The sequence below is a fragment of the Gymnoscopelus braueri genome (assembly GCF_963280865.1).
Source record: "Gymnoscopelus braueri genome assembly, chromosome: 11".
In the NCBI taxonomy this organism is placed as follows: domain Eukaryota; kingdom Metazoa; phylum Chordata; class Actinopteri; order Myctophiformes; family Myctophidae; genus Gymnoscopelus; species Gymnoscopelus braueri.
The window spans coordinates 19,389,559-19,413,617 of record NC_137613.1 but is presented as its reverse complement, the minus strand read 5'-3'; the positions used below and the strand labels follow the sequence as shown (position 1 = coordinate 19,413,617).

Below are 24,059 nucleotides of genomic sequence, written 5' to 3'. Positions count from 1 at the left end.
ATCTATCCAAAATCCTTCTGGTTGACTGATAAGCAGAGCCCACACATCAAAGAGCAGCAGGGGATGAGAAATAATGGAGTCGTGCCTGCAGAAAGGAGCCCAGGGGGGACTTGGAGCAGACAGCGCAGCAGTGCCTGGCGATAGCGCCGTTTCATTTGACAATGATATGCTATTTACAACACACAAAAGAAACTGCATGTAAAAGTAAAAGCAAAAAAAGACACAAAAAAAAACCCACGCACTGTGATTCTGTCAGTCGTGTGTGAACGTGCACCACACTGTCAGCTGCCTAGAAATCCATCTTTGTGTGCATATATCTGTGTCTGACACTGATAAGGAAGGAACAAGCTTTTACATCTGGGGAAACGGTCATGTCTGCCGCTTTTTACATTTAAAAAACAAATCAAAATGCACTCCCCCAGGTCGACCGAAAGGAAGAAATGACCCCTAGGCCTGGTGAAGGAGAGGAAGAGGAAGACAGAAATGAGACGGAGAGAGCACGAGAGAGAGAGAACGAGAGACAGAGAGAGAGAGAGAGGGAAGATGGTAGTTGACAACGGAGAGGAGAGAGTGGGGTGATGGCAGCAGAAGAGAGGATGAGAAGACGTAACATCGGGGCATTGTGCTGCAGCTGTCAGAGAGAATTTTTCAATCAAGAGCTGAACAACTGTGGGATACAGAAGCAATTAATCAGGGTTTGTGCTAGCCAAAGGGAAGGAAGCGGGGGGCTAGTCATCAGCACGTACTTGAGTGTGTGTGTGTGTGTGTGTGTGTGTGTGTGTGTGTGTGTGTGTGTGTGTGTGTGTGTAGGGGGGGCGGGGGGAATTAGTGAAAGGGCTAAAGTATGTATCTATTTATGCACCAAACAGGGTGCATAAATGCATGCATGTACAGTATAGCCTATACTGGGTATGTTTACGTATGTATACAAAGTCTGGCAGACACGTTCATTTGTAGTCTGTGTGAGAGAGAGTAGGTATTTTTAGCTTGCGTCTGCATGCATGTAGTATATTGGTTTGGGGCAGTTTGTGTGACTGTGCTTTGCACAGAGATGTCACCATTGTGTACAAGAGGATCAGAAATGAACACAAATCGGCGGCTAGTCAAGACACTTGATGAGGCTGGAGACCCCTGTCATGACACGAGACAGGAATAATCATGGAACTTGGCAATTAACTCAAACACACACACACACTCGTCTCACTAGCACACAAGTGGTAATAACCAGAACATTGGACAACCCATCTCCACGTCCATCAGGCTCACAGAGTAACAGTTAAAGGCCATTACATAGCCTTCCATTTGACAAATATACAGCATGACACCAATAAATACACTGAGCAACAAAATCTTAAACATATTTTTCCACCAGAACCATCATTACAATAATTGTGAATAATATTCGTGATTACAATATTAAGCTGGGATTATTTTGCCATAATGGTGCAGCAGCCCTATTAACAGGATAGAGATGTTAGTTCACGTTATGCTAATGAGAAACGATTTGTCGGCGCGCAGCAAGGCAGAACGCACACAGTTGCAGACAATGCATTTAGGCACAGGCAAACTTTCATGCACACTTGTCTTGTGCGTGGTGGCGGTGACACACCAACACAAACACATTGGAAATTCAGTCAAGCCACGGGATATTGAACAGCCAGGGGCAGAAACAAAAGGTTTCAGAGAAGCCAAGCTATTGGCCCGCACACAAAACCACTCCATTTCACCCCCGACGAGTAGGTGGGTGGCTGCAATGTTCGGATGCGTGACACATTGTCTGCGACTGCCTCTCCATCTCTCCCTCTCTCTTTCGCACGCGCTCTCTCTCCATCCCTCGCCCAGCTAGCGGCTGACCTGAACAACTTGTTCTGCGGCCTGCTCAAGAGGTTGGTGAGAGGTAGGTATTTATGGCGGGGGACTTAATGCAGAGCTGAACTGTGATGCTCCCTGCGGAGTTCTGCTAGATGTGCGCCCAGTCCCAATCACTTTCAGGTAAACGTGCCAGGCTTGCAAAACAAGCATTTTGTGTGTAGCCTATAAATAAACGAGCCTCGTATAGGTTTCCCTTGTTTTGTGTCACTGGTAGCTGTGAAATTAGAGGAGTAGCTACAGTTGTCAGAAGTAGAGGTCGCTTACTGGGGAGCAGAGACCAATCACCCTCTGTCAGGACACGCACAGGTGCACTAATTGGTGTCCTTCAGTTCATTCCATTTCATTTGTGGGGGTTCCTTTTGTTCTTGTGCATTAAGTGAGTGGTGGTGCATTAACTATCAGTATGCTCCATTGGGTCTCTATTTGTATTGAATATCATTCATTTTTGTCTATAATGTGTTTAATTACGATTGTATTGTTTGGTGTCACAAAAGATAGTTTTGTTTATTCAATCATTTAGGCTACTCAGTTCCCGATCATTTCAGATTATTATGTTATGATCCGTTGACTCCCTCCTTCATTCTGTGCACATCGCTATGAAGTGTTTTCATTGAGTCCTGCCAAACAACGGCACCGTGCTGCATTATTAAACCCCATTACCACGTCTATTACACTTAGAATGATATAGGCCTCCCTCCATTGATCCCACAAGAGAAATTTACTTGAAATTCACTTGATGTAGTCGCTGCAGATAATCTACCTACTAATGTGCCAGCCCGAGGCCCAGCGGCTAGTCAAGACACTTGATGAGGCTGGAGACCCCTGTCATGACACCAGACAGGAAAACAACATTGTGGCGGTTATTAATTGCCCACGTGGGAGGAAGCAGCTAAATGTCAACTATCGTCTGTCAAAAGCTATGGCTACAGCTCCCACTCAAACGCGGAGCGAGGGAGCCATTTCCCGTTAGCCGCCGGCGGCACACTAAATCTGGCAAGAAAACAGTGACTGGAGGAAGGGCGCACGCTGGCGAGAAGATCTAGAGCAGTGGTTCCCAAGCCTTTTCTCTTGTGTGCCCCGTGCTATGCCGATTGTACCCCCCTCTCACTCATGTGTGTTGATGATGATTCCCCTAAATGTGTTCTATTAATATCATTATTCAACTTTTTACTATCTAACACAAATTAAAGGTAGGGTAAGTGATATTTTGGGTATTTTTTTTTTCTTTGTTAAAAAGGTTAAAGTACTATATTTTGATAGTAATCATTGCTACAGAGGTTCTTGTTCGGTCACAGGGGTCTCTCCAGCTCTTTAGTAAACAGAATATAATATTTCAGGTAGGTGAAAAAAATTAAGCCAATCAGGAGAGAGCATTGAAAATGCATTTTCTGTTAAATAAAGAGCTGGAGAGACCTGGGCGGCTCCTTTTACTGAACAAACACTCTATAGCAATGAGTACTATCAGAAGATAGAGCTATTTAACACCTATCTTAACAAAAGTAAATCACTTACCCTACCTTTAATTGAAAATCATTTGAATGATCCCCTTTAATACAACATAACAGTTGTCAGTGAATTAACACATTTTAAATGCTCTAATCAATTTGAAAAACTTAAATTGGATTGAACCCTCACAGCACAACAGGGAAGGGCCCTGGATGGAGTCTACACAAGAATGCTATGAATGGCACTAGGTGTCACATGGATGGACCACATCAGAAACGTGGTCCTCTACGGGGACCTACCACGGGTCACAGACAAAAGTCAGAGAGAGAAGGATGAGGCTTGGCGTAGAAGCACTGTGGCGCGACAGCTTAGCTAACAACACTGTAAGTGTTCATCAAGACCCTGATGTTAGATAGGAGGAGAGTGTGGAGGGCAGCGATCCAGGAGTCCCAAGTTGGTGTTGGCTAGACCGCACTCTCGCATCGCATCGGCATGTCCAAATAGGAACGGCAGGTTTAAAGTGGTTAAAAATTGGGACACATCTGCTGCATAATTGTCAATACCGAAGTCAAGTAATGCATGGCCAACATATTGGTGAGGATGGAGGACACTTCTGGAGCCTGTGGTAGAAGGGGAGATTTTATCTAAACATGTTCACACTTTTTAAACCCCCGATCTATCCCGCTCTCTTCCCGTCTGCCTGCCTAAACCACCCCACTCTTTCATTCAGAAGTGCCCTGAAGAAGAGCATTTGAGAATGAGGAGAGCGGGGAGGGCAGTGTAATTCACCCCAAACCACCTAAATTCACTGGCTAAAGAGGGCACTCGGGCCTCTGTCGAGCCACTGAGCCAGGGGAGGGAGGGGGAGAGAGAGAGAGAGGGGGAGAGAGAGACCGAGAGAGAGAGAATAAAGAAATGGAAAGGCGAGAGAAAATGAGAATAGAAGACGTTGAACCAAAGTGGGGGAAAAAAAGCAAATGGAAGATCGGAGGAATCAAAGACCTGGTCAGGTGTGAAAGGGGCTTACATTTTGTTACTGCTCTGCAAGCAGGCAAAAATAATGTGTAGGGGGGGTCGAGATGGCTATTGACAATAATGTGCACGTGTGTAAGTATGTGTGTATGTGAGCACTTGTGAGCCCTCTGCCATATAAAGCCATTCAGCCCGGATAAAGTCTACGCTTAAGACTCGATGTTGAATGTGGATCTGGAGGGCTGAGAGCGAAACCTACTTCTACCGCAACACCCTTGAAACGGTTCTGCCGTAATTGACAGCCCTCTCTTTCTGCTGTGTGCTCACGCTCCGTAATCCTTCTGTATGCGCCGAGACGACCTGTTTGCAAAAGGATTGCACGAGAATGTCACCGCCTCAGGCACGGGACCTGGCTTATTTCCGAGAAACGTGAGCTATAGCATGTGCTTTTTGAACAACTTTCCTCAAAAGTAAACTAGCGGAGGGAAGAAATCTGCTGACAGAGACCACTGTGCAGAACTCACACATGCGCTCGTCTGTACTTGGCTGGCACCGTGCATTTAATGAATTGAATTAAATTAGGCCTACTTTTAGGAAATGCAGACGATCTATTTTATTTCAAGTCGGGAATGATTTACTCACGTTACCACGATCCCAGAGTCTAATCTCCTCCCCCCCAGCACCACGACCTCTTTTGAGGGAGACACAAAACATGTGCGCACGCACACGCACGCACGCACACACACACACACACACGGTAGTGCAACAAAGGGGAGTGAAATTGTCTCGCCCACAAAAGCGGTATCCATGACAACTGGCTCCAAATCTCCGGGAGTGACCTACAAAGCCAACCTCCAACCACCAGCACTCCTAATGGAATTAAAAAGCCCAGCATCAAACTTATTGCAAACATAGAGAAACACACAGGGAGAGTTATGCAACACAAGTGCAACCCAAGCCCACAACCAACCCGACCCCCTACTTAGTAGTCCATGCCCCCACCGAGCACGCAAAGCATTCTGAGAATTCATTAACATTTCAGACTGTGATCAATAACAGGTCGAAAACAAAGGCATAATGAAAGAAGAAAAAACTTTCGAGAAAAAATACACATTAAATTAAATATAGCAGAGATTAACATTCACATAACGCAATGTGATGCAACATGTACTCATCCACCTGTTGAGATCAATACATAAATCAACTGTGGTTAACCCTTTAAGACCCAAGGCCGATTCTACAAATGCCTTCTAAATCCGTAGTTCTCAAACTTTTTTGTGCCAAGGACCCCCAAAATGATATGTATTTGGCCGCGGACCCGCCCATCTGAAAATCATTGTGCCAGGGACCCCCAGAAGAGAAGATTTGTGTTAGAAAAACTTCAACATTTTTCAAACACTTTCAAGAGTTTTAAAAAACAATTCAAAAATAGCAGATGTACAAGCTGTGAGCTTGTACATCTGCTATTTTTGAGAACCACTGCTCTAAATCCTAAGAGTTTTCTGAAACACTTGTGTTGCTATATATATATCTAAAATCTAAAATGACACAGATGCTTTCCCGGTTTGAATGGGTTTTCAAAGAAAACCAACGTATTCTCCAACAGCCTTTATGCACTTCCCTGCACTTTGCACAGGTGAGCTCCATCATAACCTCTGTGGCTCCGAGTCTGAAGACACATTTAGTGAGGTACCGTAGCTCAGACGACGACAAGCAAATGGGCTTAGTTAACGCATATAGCGAAGCTGGCATTACTATGTATGCAACATGTGTTGGGGAGTGAGTCATTCATTAATAATCCCCCCGATAAGTATCAGCTGGCTGCTCTCGAGGGGATGGTAATCACACCTCTAGCTCACTGACATATAGTAGGGCCCCATGTGTCTTAGGCTTAATCCGTACTACACGTTGTGAGCTTGTAGATCTAATCTACCATGTATTAAACGAGGTTTTAACAACTTTCAACCTGGTGTCCCTATTTTTTTGCGTGTTATTATAGCTACGATTGTAGAACTACAAGCTTGTAGATCAGCTATTGTTGCTATTGTTGCTATTTTTGCATTACTATGTCAGACAAAAAATGATAAAATAATAAATTAAGTGGTTAAGCAGCCGGTCGGAAAGCACACAAGTGGCACATTTCTTGTTCCCACGGGACAAAAACTGTTTATGGTTATTATGCATCTGGAAGCAAGAGACAAGATTTTAACCTGTGGAAGTCTGTCTTTGGCTTGGTACAACATAAGAGAACCTCTGTTGCATTATTCTAGCTCATTATTCAGCTCGACACAGAGTCTGAATTTCCAATTCGTTTCAGGTATATAGCTGGGCACTCGTCGTCGTTGCGCGAGGTTGGCTACAGAGAACTCCAACAAAGAGAGTACCGAAGTCCTGACGTCACTCGTTCATCCCCTGGACCACGGAAGTAATTTCTCTATGGAGACATTGGGTCATCTTAGTCTCATATAAGAATTGTGGTCCAAAATAAACATCGTCCCGGCGCAATTGTCAGGGAGGTGGCTCTGTATCGTTTACGATAGTCAGTCACTCATATTTGATACAGTCCGTTTCTGGAGAAAATTGTATTAATTTGGCGTTTTCCCGCCGTCAGTTGATGCTTCATATCCATATGAGTCAAACCGGCGTGCTCATTTGTTTATTTTTGGAACACAGTTCTTATATGATGTGATATTAAACTCGTCTATGGGAATTCAAAATGAAGGGGGGGGGGGGGACGTGACCCAGGTATGATGCGTAAATTACGTCAGACTTCGGTGCTCTATGCCTGGGTGACCATTTGTTTATCACATACCCACGTCATACCCCATATACTGCAGGGTTATTCAGTCACGAGGAAAACAAGAAAATAGCATTCATGAATGCACCAATTGTGGCGGACTGGCGGTCACATTTTAGATGCTGAACATGCTGGCATGCTGACATAATGGTGACATTTCAGTGCATGGTAGCTATGCTGCCGTCTCAGCCCTTGGGCTGATAACCGTTAACATCACCCCTAGCCCAGGGGCGATAACTGTTATCACCCTCTCTGTCCTTTTATCACTCCCCTTACCCAGGACAAATAGCTCTGGGTATGTGATAAAGAGCAATAAACAACCACCCTTATAGAGGCTGCAGATGCTCAGTCTCGAGGCAGTCGATGACATTCCAAGTTTCACAGTAATAATCAGAACCCCTCGTCTCCCAAGAAACGCTCATTAACATATCTGTCAGGTGGGACAACTGTGTGGGCTATTGTTTTAAGGGTGCAGTTCCATTTACCACTTAAGCACTATATACTTCATCGTAGGACGAATTAGTGAAAATAGCCGATCTACAACATCGCCACGCGACGTATGGTGTGAGCTTATAGAGCTGTAGATCAGCGTGATGGCTGCGCTGTCAACACAGTGCAGTTGAAGGTGAATACCGATAGGGTGGGAATCAGAAATTGTACAGAGGACAAGCTGACCAGCCTGCAAGTCCACATCATCACTTTAAATGAATCATGTTAGTGGACGCCGATGGCCTAGTGGTTTGGGCGAATACCACATATAGGCTCTAACGCAGCCTGACAGCGAGTCGCAGTGTCACTCCCTGTTTCCTGTCAGTCTTCCATTGTGCTATCTATAAAGGAAGAAAAGCTCAGAAAATAAATTAAAAATCATATTAATTCACTTATGTCACTATAACTTTGCCACAGATTTGTATGTATCTTTCTTTATTTGTTATAGTCTTTTCTTACTCATTTTGTTTGAAATACAAAAATACAAAAGAGAAAAAAATGAAAATTAATGTACACAGACCAGCTGTTAGACTCTGGGTAGGAGTTAAGTGAACGAGCAAAGCTCTCCCCTGCCTTAATATCTACCACTGTGGTACCCTTGAGCAAGGCAATTAATCCCTGCTACTTGTGCGACAGAAACTGCTCTGCAAACAATAGAAGATCGCAATTGCACTTTAATGTCAATGTCCAGATGCAACACCCAAAGGCAACACTGTATGTGTAGCGTGTAGCAGTGGCTTGCTTTCCCAGGCAAAATAAAGGTTAACATTCACATCAAATAAAAGTTCATTATTGTTATGGTATAGCGGAACAAAAGTAAGGCTATATCAGCTAGAGCAAGGTGCCCACTTATAACTTTTTTGTCATTTTGGTTGCCGCACTGATCCAGAACTTGGAATGACCGAGCAGATATGGTTTCGGCGTCCGTCTTAAGCACAGCTTTTAGCAGCTATAGAGGAGAAATTGAGACTATGACCTTTTTAAATTACCCTGGACATTATATCACCTTAATGCCTGAGCTGCTATCCCGTCTCCACCCCCCAAAAGAAATCCCCACGTGGGAGGTACAAGGGCAAGGTGGAGCGGCTGTGGCTTGGGAAGGTAGCGGATGGCCTTTTGGGAACTGGGAGGCCCCTGGCGCGATCCCTGGCTCTTCATGGCTTCATGTTGAAATCCTATCCACGAGCAAGAAATCCCTAACTGCTCCCAATGAGGGTGGTTCCTTGCATGGTTGCCTCCACCGTCTGTGTGAAGGTGTGTGAATGGCTGAACGTAACGAACATCGTACAGTGCTCTGGATAAACGCACTATAGTAATGCGTAGACCATTTACCATTTATACAAGCAATAATCTGAAGAAATGCGGCCAGCTGATGGTACGTGATTCATTAATAAGGGCTCTTGATAATCAGTCTGCCGCCGACATTCTCTGGGCTGATAATCATCATCGGCCTTCTGCTCTCGCACTGATAAGCTAATCAGCATCCCCTCCGTCTCTGCCAAGGAGTAGAGGAGGCGAGGGGGACTCATCATCATTGACATTTCAGAGCAGGATCGAGCCTACGGAGACAGGAGAAGGCGGGGGGGGGGGTTGCGTGTGTTGGGTTGGGTCGGAGCGTGGAATGGCAAGGGTCAGCATTCGATTGGCCTTTTTTTTTTTTTCTTCAAGGCTGCAGTATAGGAAATCTTTCACAGAATGTTTCCCTATTTTCCCCCAAATGTTCACCTATTATGACATGCCCAGAATAGGGATGCTAGAGTTCATGTAGTAAATGTTCTCCCCAATTTTGTGTCATTGCCAATTCCTCCCATGTATATAGTCCCTGTCACCGGCGCCAACCTAGTCTTGCGATGCCAGACGATCTGAGAACTCCACATACCGATCGTCTGGGGACTTCTAAACGCAAAGCCGCGTTGCTAAAATGGCGGTGAGAACTCACCGCTAACAAACCCACACGTACTGCTTTGGAACCCAATCATCACTGCCACAATATGAAGGACCACCTTCACCAGTTTTAACAACAGAAGCTGGGAGATTGTCCTCAGTCTCTAGTTGAGCAAAGCATTTATAGAGACCGACTTGTGATTTTACTTGTATATGTGTCTGGAGGGTGCACCAGACACATATACCACAACACACTCCAGACTCTTCTTTTCACCACTGGCACTGAGGAGTTTCACAGGGAAGGCGAAACATGTCCAGTTCCACTCCCTGCTAAACCAAGCACACCGACCAACCTGTACGAGTCGCTATTGCAGCGACAGAGAATGCCCTTCCCTGCCAGCTCCCCGCCCACGACCATGGCCGACTGTCTTCGTTGGATACAAGTCGGATACACTGTGGAGGAATCGCACCCCATTCTCCATGGTGGTGGGCAGGAACTTATCACTGCGCCACCCAGACCCCCCGGACATCCTCAATTTCTTATTAGTCGGTGGCGTGGGGATGCAGGGCGTCAGTTCTAATGTGAAAAGGAGGGGTTTTGTTGCCGCGGGGACACTCGGTCACACCCTGGCTCCAAGCCTCCAACCCCTGGCGGTGTCATTTCTAAAAAAGTGCACACTCATCTACCTGCATATATAAAGCCTGTTTCCTTTTAATTGCTTCCTTCAAAAACGTGCTTTTTTTCTTAAACAAGCAATCAAGCATGTGAAACCAATTCCCCCCGTTTAACTCATTGCAAGTCGATCTGGATGAGAGCATCCAGCAAATGCCCAAAACGCAAAAATGGAAATGCATGAGATACAGGGTTTTTATTCGACCGCATCGTCCTGTGCTGCTTCCCTGTCAAAGAAAAAATACATCTAGAGGGTTTTCTGTAATGTCGATCTAAAGTCTTTTGAAGTATATAGGCCTAATGTGGTGGAGCACTGGAGCCCCCAGTGAATTTCTGCTGTTCAATGAATACAAGACTCAGAACAATGTAATCTATACTAGCACTACTTTCTTTTCTTTTTTTCTTTTTTGCTATTGTACTGGGGTTCTCTCTCTACTTTTCTTTTTTTGTATTACATTCTAATTATGTATGGGGCTGTGGAATTTCATTACAATGCAAATAGCTACACGTGATGATTAATACCATCTCCTCCTTCCCTCACAGGATATGAAAATATAGCCTAACCTTCTGCTATTATTCAATTTGATTTGTACACGGTCGCCAATTACGCTGCGGATAAATAAAGTGGATGCTGTATCCCTCAGTCGAACCCTAAAATAACTTGTCCTCACTGTTTTGCAAGCAGATCTCCAGGGGTGTCATGTACAGGACTAGAAATATCTCCAGGCAGGCCTTGTGATGACCCATCTTTCTCCACCTCCTTGCTGCCAATTACAGGGACATTCCTTGACGGATGAAGCTGGCTACACCCCCTCCCCACCCCCCCCACCCCCCACATGACATGCAGGTACACAAGCTCCTTGACAGTGGCTTGGATCACCCATTTTTATTCACACCCCAGGCTCCTTATTAATTTGCCTTGTTGAAATACACATGCAGTTTTTCAGTCGTGTGTGCGTGTGCGTGTCCACCTAACAAGCTGAGTGGCCCGCAGTTAAAGGTCTTTTTTTTATCATTTCCTTGGAGACATGACATGAGTTGGCTGTGTTTCACCATCAGCTACACCCTGTTGCTGCTTATAATGCGATTGAAAAAGACCCATTTTCTTTTCTCCAGGGCTATTGTTAGGAGGCTTTGTCGAGGTCGGGGCAACGTCGATGAGACGCCCATTTCCCCTCCCATCCCATATCTCCCGTGTTTTCCCAAACAGGTAAACAAAGATGACAGGTCACATTCGTTTAGTGGCAGCCAGGGCTCAGGCAGGCTGCGGCACTAAGAACGGATTAGGCGCCCGCGTGTTTCACAAAGCACACACACACCTGACCCGCCGCCCTGGAGCTGCTGCCAGCAATAAATACCCAATGAGAGAGAGAGTCAGAGAGAGAGAGAGAGAGAGAGACCACACCTTTACATGGCGTAAGGACAGATAAAGAACAAGAGTCCAGTCAAGACTGTTTGCAAATAAACTTTGACAACAGGTAGGCCAGCACTGGTCTGTCTATTATGATCACACACACACACGTCACACACACACACACACACACACACACACACACACACACACACACACACACACACACACACACACACACACACACACACACACACACACACACACACACACACACACACACACACACACACACACACATCGATTGGACCATGGCTTATGTTATGACCATGTAATAAAGGCTTCATGACCGTGTAAAGAAAGAAACAAAACACAGCCAGCCCATGGCATGCTCCCATGCTGGGACAGACAGAGCGTGGCTGACTGTCACTCACCGAAAATAGCCGATCTGCAAGCTCACAACGCGTCGCACCGCGACGTGCTGTGAGCTTGCAGGTCGGCTATTTTCGGCAAGCGACTCCACTCCGCTCCGTCTTACGACGAAGTATAAATACAGGCTGTAAGTGACAGGTTTTCTGACCCCAGCTGCACCACTCAAGAGAGCGCGGGGGAACCGGGGTGGTAAAGAAGAACTTGAAGAAGCCTATAGCCTTAGATCAAGACTATCATAGTGTGTATTTTTTTTATCGAGTCTGACTTTTACTTTCGTATCTATGCAAAAATGTAAAAATGGATAAAAAATACATCCATGATAAGTCTTGATCCAAGGCTATAGAAGAAGCCCACACCACAGAGCATCAGAACGCGGCTCTCACTCTGGATCTGGGAATAATGTGCCGTTTGGTTTGAATGGTTCTCTTTCTTACCTTGAACAGTGAGCAGAAGTATCGCGGCTGCCAGCGCCAACAAACTGCTTTTCATTGATGATGAGACGGCGGGGCAACAATGTTGCTGCGCGGAGTGTCTCGCCATGATTCTTCTGAACAGCATTCAAACCAACAACGTGGGACAAATAATACAATCCAACACCAACAGCAACACCAGCAGAACCACCAGCAGCTCCGGGGGGGGGGGAAGGAAAACCCGATGCTGGGATTGTATATTATTCCTTGACCTCGATCGTCCGTCCCGGGAACTTCTCTGCGGTTGTAATTAAATAGCCGACTAAACGCTAGCCACGCTGGGTAGATGTCTGAGCGAAGTTGCGGCTTTTTTAAATTATGCCCTTTAATTCCGATACTAGTGCGTGATTTGATCTCCTCCTCCTCCTCGCGTCTATTGTAGCCTCCTCTACTACTACTGTACGAGAGACACTGACACACCACGCAGTGTGACAGTAAACAGTGAGAGATAGAACCCCTCCCCGTGCTGTGTGTGTGTGTGTGTGTGTGTGTGTGCGGGGCGGACAACATGCAGCAGCGCGCACAGGTATGCGTGTCCGTGGAGCAGAGCAGAGAGAGAGAGAGAGGAGAAAAGTAACAATCGGATCCCGTGCCGCGCGTTCCCGATGATTATCAGTCTCACTGACTGTAGCGCGCCTCTGGTCCTAGGACGCAATGTGAGTGTGATGTCATCACAACGTCACGCACGCACCCATTGCCGTGGTGGTGGACGGGGAACTTGTTGGTGAGCGCGATGAAGAAAAAGAAACTGGGCACTTTAGTTTAAAAATGTCAATATTCCACTAGTATGGCATTGAACAGGCAGTGCGGTAGCTTTTGCTTTCGTTTCAGTTCAAAGGAAAAGTTTGTAACTGCAGGTCATTCATTCTCACACAGAAATCCCCGTTGTTTCCTTGTGATGATGTAATAAGAGTGACTCTGTCTCCTGGGAGTTAGCCCTGCCCTATTATGCTGTCTCTCCAAGTCCCACGATGAGGATAATGTGTTTAATGCAATACAACCATTACGTTTTACGTATTTTCACAAATATTAGTAATACTGCAGTCTGCTTAAACATACAACATGGCTGATAATAATCGATAAAAAAAGCCAAAGCCGCACCTCACCAAACCATGCTATAAGCCCTATAGATCGAAGCTCCATGTAACTGGGTATGCTATAAGATCTGTTGCCAGTTGCCAGTTGCCACCCTCTACCAGGGTGGCAGACAGACTGGAGGTAGGCTACAAGATCTGTTGCCACCCTCTACCTCTCTACCGGGGTGGCAGACACTCCAGTCAGACTGGAGGTAGGGCTATAAGATCTGTTGCCACCCTGCTCTACCGGGGTGGCAGACACTCCAGTCAGACTGGAGGTAGGCTATAAGATCTGTTGCCACCACCCTGCTCTACCGGGGTGGCAGTCAGACTGGAGGCGCCCACCTCTCCATTATCACCTCGTTAGCGGCTGCAACTGGCCCACCCCCCGCTTTGACACTTGCCTCAATCAGGCCATTCATCACGGAGAGGGTCATAACAAACCTCTCTGTCCCCTGGAGGAGGAGGAGGACGTTTGCACGCGCACGCGCGCATGCGTGCGTGTACTGTGTGCCTGTCTCTCTCCTTTTCTATGCGTGCGTTTCTCTTTGTCTATGATCCATCCATCCGTCTCACTTTCTCTCTCTCTCTCTGTGTGTGTGTGTGTGTGTGTGTGTGTGTGTGTGTGTGTGTGTGTGTGTGTGTGTGTGTGTGTGTGTGTGTGTGTGTGTGTGTGTGTGTGCGCGCGCGTGTGCGTGTGTGTGTGTGTGCGCGTTTTGGCCTGTAATGTGTATGGGCATGTACTCGCATACAAATGATCTGGCTACAGCCTGCCATCTATTGGTGACATTATGCAACTACCCCCACCACAGCAGCATTTTCATCATTTTCATGAAGGCGTAGGCAGCCTATCATGTCTGTTCACCTTTCTGTTTTTCCCATCCATCCACCCATCCATCCATCCAACCATCCATACATCCATCCACCCATACACCCATCCATCCATCCACCCGTCCATCCACCCATCGATCCATCCCCAACACCTAAATACCTAAAGTGCTGGAAGTCATAAAAGGATGCCATAATTGATAAAGCCAAGGTATTTATCAATGTGAACCACTCGTCCCCTCTAAACACATTACATTAAAGGTTCAAATGCACCATATGGGTTTTAAACTGTGCAGTGCTGGCAAATAGCCTCGTCTGGCAGCAAAATGCAAAAGGCTCCACATAAAATGCAGTTTTGAGTTAATTTGTGACATAAATAATGAGCAGAGTCCTGGCTTCCGGCCTGTTTGGCCCTCTAGTGGAGCACAGACTAATGAATTACCGCTGTTGTAAAAGCACTTTGAACAGAATCAGGCAATCAGCATCTCTTTATTTACCAAGCATGCATGAACAGGAATTTGTCATGGGGACATCGATGAGGACATATTGACTGCTAACACAGTTTCACAGTAAGTACCTACAGCCACAGTAAAAGGATAAGAGGATACATGCACCGTAAAGGGGCAGTATGTATGCAATGCACTTAATCATTATCACAAAGGAATAGTGGGTACACATATTGTTATGTTCTTTCATAATTTACCACTACGTTTAAAGTCACCTACAGAGGATGCTTAGATGTGTCTACAAGAAGGGTGGCCTACACCCAGCCTTATAGCAGATCTACAAGCTCACAAAGCTTCGCGATACAAGCTTGTAGATCAGCTATTTTCGGCATGCAACAAGGCGGGGTACGGATACACATGCTCTATGGCAGGGGAGTGGCCAAACGTGTGCTCTGGGGTCAAACGCATAAAAGTTCAGCAAAGTAGATTTTGTTTCGCGGCTGGATCCTCCACCTCACTTGCATTGAATGGAATTGAACGGGATGTGACTATTTCAGTCGTGCATGTGTGACCGTACCCAAAATCAGCGTTTAAGCTTTCTCAAAATTGGGGCAGCAACAGCCTAAATTGAAGTCTAGAAATGGACTGGCCTTTTGATCACCATGGCTCTGTAAAACGAGGGAGGGACACATTCCCCCCAATCTCAGGATAGACGCGCCAAGGCGCACTTAAACAAGTAGTCCATGACCCTCCACCCACCCCAATGTACCCACTGTCCCACTCCACGCTCAACTGCAGAACACTGCGGTTGTGCAGGTGGTCGTAGGCAGCTGAGCTCCCAGGTGTGTGTGTGTGTGTGTGTGTGTGTGTGTGTGTGTGTGTGTGTGTGTGTGTGTGTGTGTGTGTGTGTGTGTGTGTGTGTGTGTGTGTGTGTGTGCGCGCGCAAAGTAGGGCGGAGGGAGGAAAAAAAGAGGATACTCTACTGTACGTGTTCAACAAAACGCATTCCCTGCCACAGGAAAGAAAAATAGCCTTTCTTCAGATTGTCCCGAGGCTGTAGAAATGTATTTTAGTACAGGGGTTGGGATGGGGAGGGGGGGGGTCTGTGTTACCTGTGATACCCTCTTGTCACATACAAATCACTAGTCCATCCATCCATCGTGTTGTGCAGCGCCCTGGGTCCTGTGCACAGATTGGACAGGGCTGTCCCCAAGGCCTTGGCTCCTTAATCAGCTTCCATCCTGTCCTCCTACCATATCCATCCCTCCTTCTCTCCATCCTTCAATCTATATCTCATATAACCCCCCCCCCCCACACACACACACACACACACTCACACACACACACACACACATACGCAAACACACTCCTCCTTGCTCTCCTATGCCACCTCCTGGCTAGATTTTGTTTAATGTATCTACAGTACCAGTATATCGTTGTGGTTGGGCAGAAACCTTGTAACTCCATCTTTCGACTTTATTCATAAAAAAAAAAAAAGACTGTCAATTAACGCACAATTAATAGTGTCACTCATGGTGACGCGTTGTGAGCTTGTAGATCTGCTTGTTTTTGTGAAAGTGACTATAAATTAAGCACCGCCACCACAAAAGCTCCCTTCCTTGCCTGCCCATCCCTGTCCATCTCCCTGTCTCTACCCCTCCCTCCATCTCCTCCTCCATCCCTGTTTCTTGTCCTCCTTGAGCGTCTGTAGCTGAGTGGGTAGAGAGAGGCCGTCTGGTAATCACAAAGGTCACCGGTTCACCTCCCGGCCCGCCCATGTCTACGTGTCGAAGTGTCCCTGAGCGAGAGAGAGACACTTGACCTCTAACACAGCGCTTCTCAAACCTTTTCACGTCAAGGACCCCCCAAATTAATTAAGTATTTGCTGCCCACGGAATCCTCCTTGTGAAAATATTTTGTGCCAGGGACGCCCATACGAGATTTGTCTGGTTAAAATGTTTCAAAAACATTCCAAAGTTTTCACAATTCTTCAAGAGTTTTTGAAAATAGCCGATCTACAAGCTCACAATGTGTCGCGATTTCAAATAGCCAAGTATAGGCTACAAGTTAAAGTAGCTAAACCGATTTTGATGGTATATTAACTAATTTTGTTGGGGACAACATGGAACCCCCCCCAAAGGACTCCTTATCATGACCATCTGAGCAGTCTTCAGTTGGGTGTAGCTGAAACTGCAAAACACTTTGCCTACCTCATACCTTCCCATTATGCTCCCCCCCTGCTCCCCCCTCATCCCCCCTTTCTTCCTCTCATTCCTTCCATCTATACCTCTCCGTCTCTCCATCCCTGTTGCTCCATTCAAACCATGAAATAAGCGTGAATAAACTCCTAAATAACCTCCCTCTCCTGTCTTTCCAGACAGTAACATCCTCAGTGTTCATTTAACTCAGAGAGAGTACAAAGAAAAATTTTGGTCCATTTTGAGTTAAATAACACTGAGGATCTTTACTGTGCCAGCCATAAATTAACTCCCGGTCTACTGACAACCAGCCAGTATGGACACCTGCTGGGTTATTTAGTTTAATATAGTGCTGCCCCCAATCCCCACACACACACATACACACACCACATACACACACACACCTGCAAACATGCAGAGGTACAAATTAAATGCATGCAACACGCACGCATGCACGCACCGCCGCACGCACACACACATGCACGTACACACAGCATGCTCTTCAAATATGCAGAAATACAAATGAAATGCATGCAAGACACGCTGTGTGCATGCAAACTCGCGCACACACACACACACACACACACACACACACACACACACACACACACACACACACACACACACACACACGTGTCTGCACAGAAATGCACACACACACATTTGTTGGCTTGTATTAGCAGAGCAGGGGCGGGGCTCTAACAGGGCTCTCTCTTTATTATTTTCCGTACAAACAGCCCATGAATTTTATATGTGCCATTTTCCAGTTCTTTGTTTCTCACACCTCATTATGAGCCTCTGAGGAGCATGTGCACGCGCGCGCACACACACACGCGCGCGCGTGCGCGCCAAACGACAAACATAACCACATACTCATGCTCACGTCCGCACCAAAAATGCACTGACTCATACTGTATATGTACACAGTATGTATTAATACACAAACATTATGAACCCATGGATACATGCGTGCGCACACATGCATGCAAAAACACATGCTCGCAAGCACGATCAGCCATAACACAGGGATATAGACTGGATATGTTTTCTTAGAAGGGAGGAGTAAGAGTTGGGGCACACATGCAGTAAAAACGTCAAGTGTTAACTCTGAGATTGTGAAAATAGAGGGTCAATTAAATATGGGTCCACTGGGAATATCTGGCAGGGTTGCCAGATAATCTTTCTGTGTGTAAACAGGGGGGGAGGAGAGGGCAAGAGGTGGCTGCCAATCACTAAATCCCTGTTGATATAGCCCAGGTTCTTACAGGAGGGGGGGAAGCATTTGGCATGGATCAACAGACTCAAGAGAATGGGCTTCTTTCTGAGGGTTACATTTAGCGCAGACGAAGGCAGCCATATCTTCTTGATCTACCAGTAGATCATCAGGTTGGGCAAACCCAGTCAAAGTCACATGCATTACTTTCTTTAACAAGACTTTTCTCTGCAGATATAGTCAGACTTTATTATTAATGTTAAACGATTGACTTATTCTGTGGATTATTCTGATTAGCAGCCTATATAAGACTTAAAAGCGGTGGCTAATTTCACTGTTGAATTGGCTGGTGATTGTACAGAGGATCAAATGCCCGGAAAAATTGCCCACCCCTGATTTAGCACATTTCAGCTATGTCAGAGTACAGTGGGCGCTTTGTCATATGATGGAGTCACACACCGAAAATAGCTGATCTACAAGCTCACAACGCACCAACGATGTGATGCGTTGTGAGCTTTTAGATCATCTATTTTATGTGGCCGACTCTGTCGTACGACAGAGTATTTTAAGCATAAGGCGGAATAGAGGTCAGAGCAGTCGTTCTGGTTCCCAACCTAGTTTTGCACTGGGACACAAATACCAGCCAGAATACCCTGTGATCGACTAATGAGACCTGGCTCACTGGTTGAGGCACAACAGATTAAGAGATGGTCTACTAAACATGCCAGGAGGCAACTTCAAACCCCCAACATCTCCAGTACATTGTCTTGACCTCCCCTGCACCAATGAGAATGTGGTTCGACAAGACACGACTAGACACAACTGAGTCAGGTCAAGTCAGGTTGGGCTGAATTTTTTATACATATACTTACCTGGTGTCGGTCGGCTTCAGAGAAAGAAAAATACTGTATATGTATCAACCAGCAAAATGCTGTTATAAGCAATTCGTCATTAGAAAGCTTTTAGGTTTAGAGACCCCAAAAAGCAACGGAAAAGCAATTTTCTTTATCGCAAAAGCAAAGTTTTCTTGAATGAAACATAAAGTGTACGGTAATAATAACATGGATGAGGGCTCTCAGGTGGAACAGGATCCAAGGCAAGGAAGGACTGTGCTGTACAGTATGTGTAACCGTTTTAGTCCAGATATAGGCCTTTAACCACTACACCATCACTGTGGGAATAGTGACAGACATTCTTACACTTCAGCGCTGACCTAATCTGTCATTTGTGAATCAGAACTGACTGCGTTATTATTTCATGGCATTATTTCATCCCACATTCTGTGAGAACCAGGCAGGTAGGTGGAGCTTTCCACATATTGTCGGTTCAATTCTCAGTCGCAGAGGGGTCAACTAAAACAAACAGACCCTCCTGTGATTGCCTCAACATTGCGGCTCCAAAAAATACAGGTAGCAAGGTTTAAGTGAGTCAACAACCTTTTGGGGTCTAGCAAAAGTCAATGAGAAGTTGCAAGTCTAAACTTTGTTCCAAAAAAGTTTGATTGGATATAGGCTGGTCCCTGGGGGATGTTTCTGTTTATTAAAAGCTGCACCTCTGTTGCACTCGGCTGGGCACAAACCTTCCAATCACTCAGGGAACAACTTTTTGGAATGAAACCAGACACCTGACACCAGGGAGATAGAGAGAGAAGAGAGGGCGAATAAGGGACTCAGTCAGTGGTTTCAAAGTCACAACATCTTTCATGGTTGTACATGCGGAGGCTTTGAGCCCGTAGCCCAACACTACGAGTGATGGATTGATCGTTTTCAAAGACGCGTCACGCCACACCAGCGTTCCCATTCGCTTGAATAGGCTTACAAGGTACCTTTACCCAGCATAACAGCAGGAGCCCACACACACACACACACACACACACACACACACACACACACACACACACACACACACACACACACACACACACACACACACACACACACACACACACACACAACAGTAAGAAACATCACTAGACAGAACAGAACTAAGACGGAGCAGACCATCAGTCAAACTCAACTGAAGGTGCGCCGTGACACTGACCTTATCACAGCCCAACATCCAACTCCAATGGGAGGTAAGTTAAAAGGAAACCTGGTGTAAAATCACACTTTATTCTGGCTCTGTGTGTGCACGCACACGCACACGCACACGCGTGCGTGTATGTGTGTGCGTGCGTGGGTGCGTGAGTTTTGCGGGAGAAGGGATACCTTTGGAGCAAGTGAGTGAGGTAGCAAGTGTCCGGAATCAAGCGATTATGTAGCTCCAGGCGCTGTTTTAAAATGTCACCGCACTGAAAAATGGCCCCTGTGTTGGATGAAATGTAAACACTGAAATCCTTACGCTGTTCTGGTCATGGAATGATGTTTGTTTTTGCCGTGTTGTTTTTGTGTGCGCGTGTGTGGGTTCTCGTTTTTTTTGCCACCTCAGCAAGGGAAACAAAAATTCGACGCCAGAACCAAATGATTATGTAGCTCCAGACACTATGCAGCTCTAGGCACTGTTTTAAAATGTCATCGCACTGTAAAATGGCCCCTGTGTCAGATGAAATGTAAACACCGAAATCCTTATACTGTTTTGGTCATTGAATGATGTTTTATTATCATTATTATCTTATTTTTTTTGTAGTTGGGGAAAGAGGGGGGGGGTGTTCTCTCAAAAGATTTTTGTCATCTCAGGTTTTCCCCCAAAGTCCCCCTTACTTTGTTTTTCAGTGTCTTACATTCTGAGTTCAAGTTCGGCTGGTGTGCTAACAATATGCTGTTCTGGAGAATTATTATTATTTCTTTTACAATTATCATGGAAGCAGTTAGCTGACGCCATTATTTTCTTGCTCCAATTAAAATGTTGTTTTGAACATTGCGCAATCTGCTGTATTTGTCCCTTCTAAATTATTGCCCACCATAGTTTATTTGAAGTGGCGTCTGTTATGATGTCCTACATTCCATCGCAATTATGCCAAAACGCCACAAATTGATTTACCGCCTTCCTGCAACTTTTTATTGACTGTATTTTATTTCCTCTTCTGCTTTGTCTATTTATAATATGTTTCTTTCATTTACACTCTCTAAACGCTCTGCGTCTTCATGTCATAATGCTTCATGTTTTGTGTAAAGCATTTTGAATTTCTTAGTTGTTGAAATGTGCTATACAAATAAACTTGCCTTGCCTCTGTTGTGAAATAGAAGTCTGCAGACCTAGAGCAGAGGCAGATTTAACACTTTATCGTACAGTGGGCTCGTTTCCACTGTGGTCCTGTGTCATACGAAGAAGCATGAATTAAGCAATACTGCCCATGCAGTTTCACAACCCTGCTGCCTCTGACGGCTGTCATCAGAAAATAGTTTCGGGTAACATTTTAGGTGAGAAATAAGCCATCTTGAAAAATGTATACAAATACCAAATATCAAAAACTATTGTCAAATAGATCGGTCTGACAGTTCTCGAGATATGCGGGGGACAGACAGACGGTTATGTAGAGATTTCGTATATACGACAGTGTTCCGCTTCGTCTTCTCTGACACAGCTGTATCATACTGTATCATACAGTATGTGTCATAGAGTATACTACATGTGTGAGTGACAGGTCAATGTAAACCAATGTAAAAGGTAAATGAGTGCATGTACGACAGCCATGGACATCTAGTGGCCACATAACATTGAATAACAGCAGGAGCAGGTATAGGCTAGATATATAAAGTATACGGATGCAAATATACTGTACAGACATGAGGCAGATGCTTAGTGCCCGTTCAGCCGCATGATGGTCCGGCTGTGGAAACTAGTCTGTTCGTTCAGCATTTGATACGGCGGTATCGCACCAGCATGGACAGTTGTAGTCGTGCATGGCGGCCGGGTTAGTTTCTTTGATATTCCGCTTTAGCCGTGGCTATGCACCCGTTGGCGTATATGTCCTGGTAGGAGGGAAGCTCGCCTACGACGATGTGCCGGGGCCGTCCACACCACCCTCTGCAGCGCTCTGCAATCAAGGGCGGTGCAGTAGCCATACCAGGAAGTGACGCTGCTCGTCAGGATGCTCTCCGTGGTGCTGCACTGGAGCGTCCTGAGGATGCGGGGGCTCACGGCGAATTTCTTCAGCCTGAGACTGTACACACATGGTTGAGCCTGGCTGCCACATACAGTAGCAGTATTCTCGGCAATAATCATACAAATCAGGAAGTTGCCAACTTACTGCTTCCAAATACAAAAATATGTCATCCCTGGACCGCTCTATTGTCATCCGTTTTGTTTTATTACTTTGTGCTAAGCTCCGCCCCTTTGGAGCTTAATTAGTTTATTTTGGTCTGGGTCATGAAACCGCATGCATCAAACTGGACTGGGCCATATAATGTATCTGCCTGTGATCCAAGTCTGCAGCATCCAACTGTATAGGAGTGCACTGCCCTGGTCATTTACACGAGTGCTTGGGGCGTGTTAGGCATTTATCATTTATAAAAGGTGAAACGGAGACATTTCCCCTGAATGCCGCGCTGCACTCAACGTCTCAACCAACGCAAAGTTCAACACACAGCTCCAAGAAGATGGATTTTTAAACACAGTCCTGTCTCAAGAATGATCGTGTGTGATGATGATGAAGAGTCGGGTGAAGAAACATGAGCCAGAGAGAGAGAGGAAAAAAAAGGAAGACATTTTTTATGTTTTGCACAAGACATGAGTTGCAAATACACTAAGAATATAAGATAGTGGCTGATGTGATTTAGGAGGATGTGTTCATTGAGTAATGTTTATTTTTCTCAGAAAACGTAGGGTATACAGTAGCTAGCTCCAAACGTCCTCCTATACACAATGACAACCATTATGTCAAAGATCAGGCCAATCATTTCAGAAGTGACAAATACATTCTGTTGTGAAATGCATTTTCTTCCAGCTTAAAACCCTTTTAAGCCCTTTCTCATTTCATGACCTGGAAGAAACCATACCTTAATCTCCTCCCACATTACTTCCTGTCCACAGCAGATGTCAATCATTCATCCCTGTCCCACATGCAGCTTGTTCAAATTCCTGGTGCCAGAAAGAGGTGACACTCCACACTCTCTCCTCTAGTTCAAGGGTCTTCAACGTTTTCAGGCCAAGGACCCCCTAGCTGAGAGAGAGATGAAGCAGGGACCCCCTCTATATTGTATAAAATTGTGTTTCAGATTAAACTTTTTTTGTTTACTTGGTCAGCTCTTTTTCCCCTCTACATCTCTACTTCTTGGGATGCTAGGGTTGAGGTAAGTGGTTAAGGTAAAAAAAACAAAACATATCACACAAAGATTTGGCGGACCCCCTGTAGTAACTCTGAGGACCCCCTAGGGGTCCCAGACCCCCTGTTGAAGACCCCTGCTCTAGTTCACAGATAGTTTTAGAATCTTTTCGAAGATTGTATTGTTTGTTATTACAGATATTAAATCCTTCCTACATTTCTGACCACCTTTGCCCCCATTCTCCTCTGTGGGTCACTCAGATCCTTCAGTCAAATGTTACGGTGGTGTTCAACAGTCCAGGTGAAAGCAGAAGGTGGAGCAGTTCCGAGGCTGTGGAAAAAAGCCCCCCTCTCTGTTAGGTCTGCCCCCACCGTTGACACTTTTAAATCCCACTTAAAAGCCCATCTATATTCCCTTGCCTTTGAGACCACCTGAAGGTCCTTAGTGGTTTCTGTTGTGTATTCTCGCGTGTTACAGTGCTCCCCCCCCCTATTTCTTATGTTGTATCTTTTCTCTTGACATTGTAGCACTTTGTTCACGACATCAACAAACGTGAAAATGGCGTAAGACCATAACCGTTGAGGCCCACAAGTCACATGTGTAATGCAGAAGAATTATTTATTATACTATAATGTTATTATGGTTGCTTATATCTAACCTCTATATTTTGCCATCACTTATAGTAGCCTACTTATATAATACATTATG

The 24,059-nt window shown here is 45.5% G+C and overlaps 1 protein-coding gene across 1 annotated transcript in view; it reads right to left on the bottom strand.

Annotated features, from left to right (window-relative positions):
• Positions 1-12,798, bottom strand: part of pvrl2l (PVR cell adhesion molecule related 2 like) — a 352,833-nt gene extending 340,035 nt beyond the window's left edge. The window contains exon 1 of the mRNA XM_080442924.1: positions 12,351-12,798. Coding sequence (XP_080299050.1) covers positions 12,351-12,474 — 124 coding nt within the window. The 5' untranslated portion in view covers positions 12,475-12,798. The remainder of the gene's footprint in view (positions 1-12,350) is intronic.
• Positions 12,799-24,059: the final 11,261 nt, after the last annotated feature.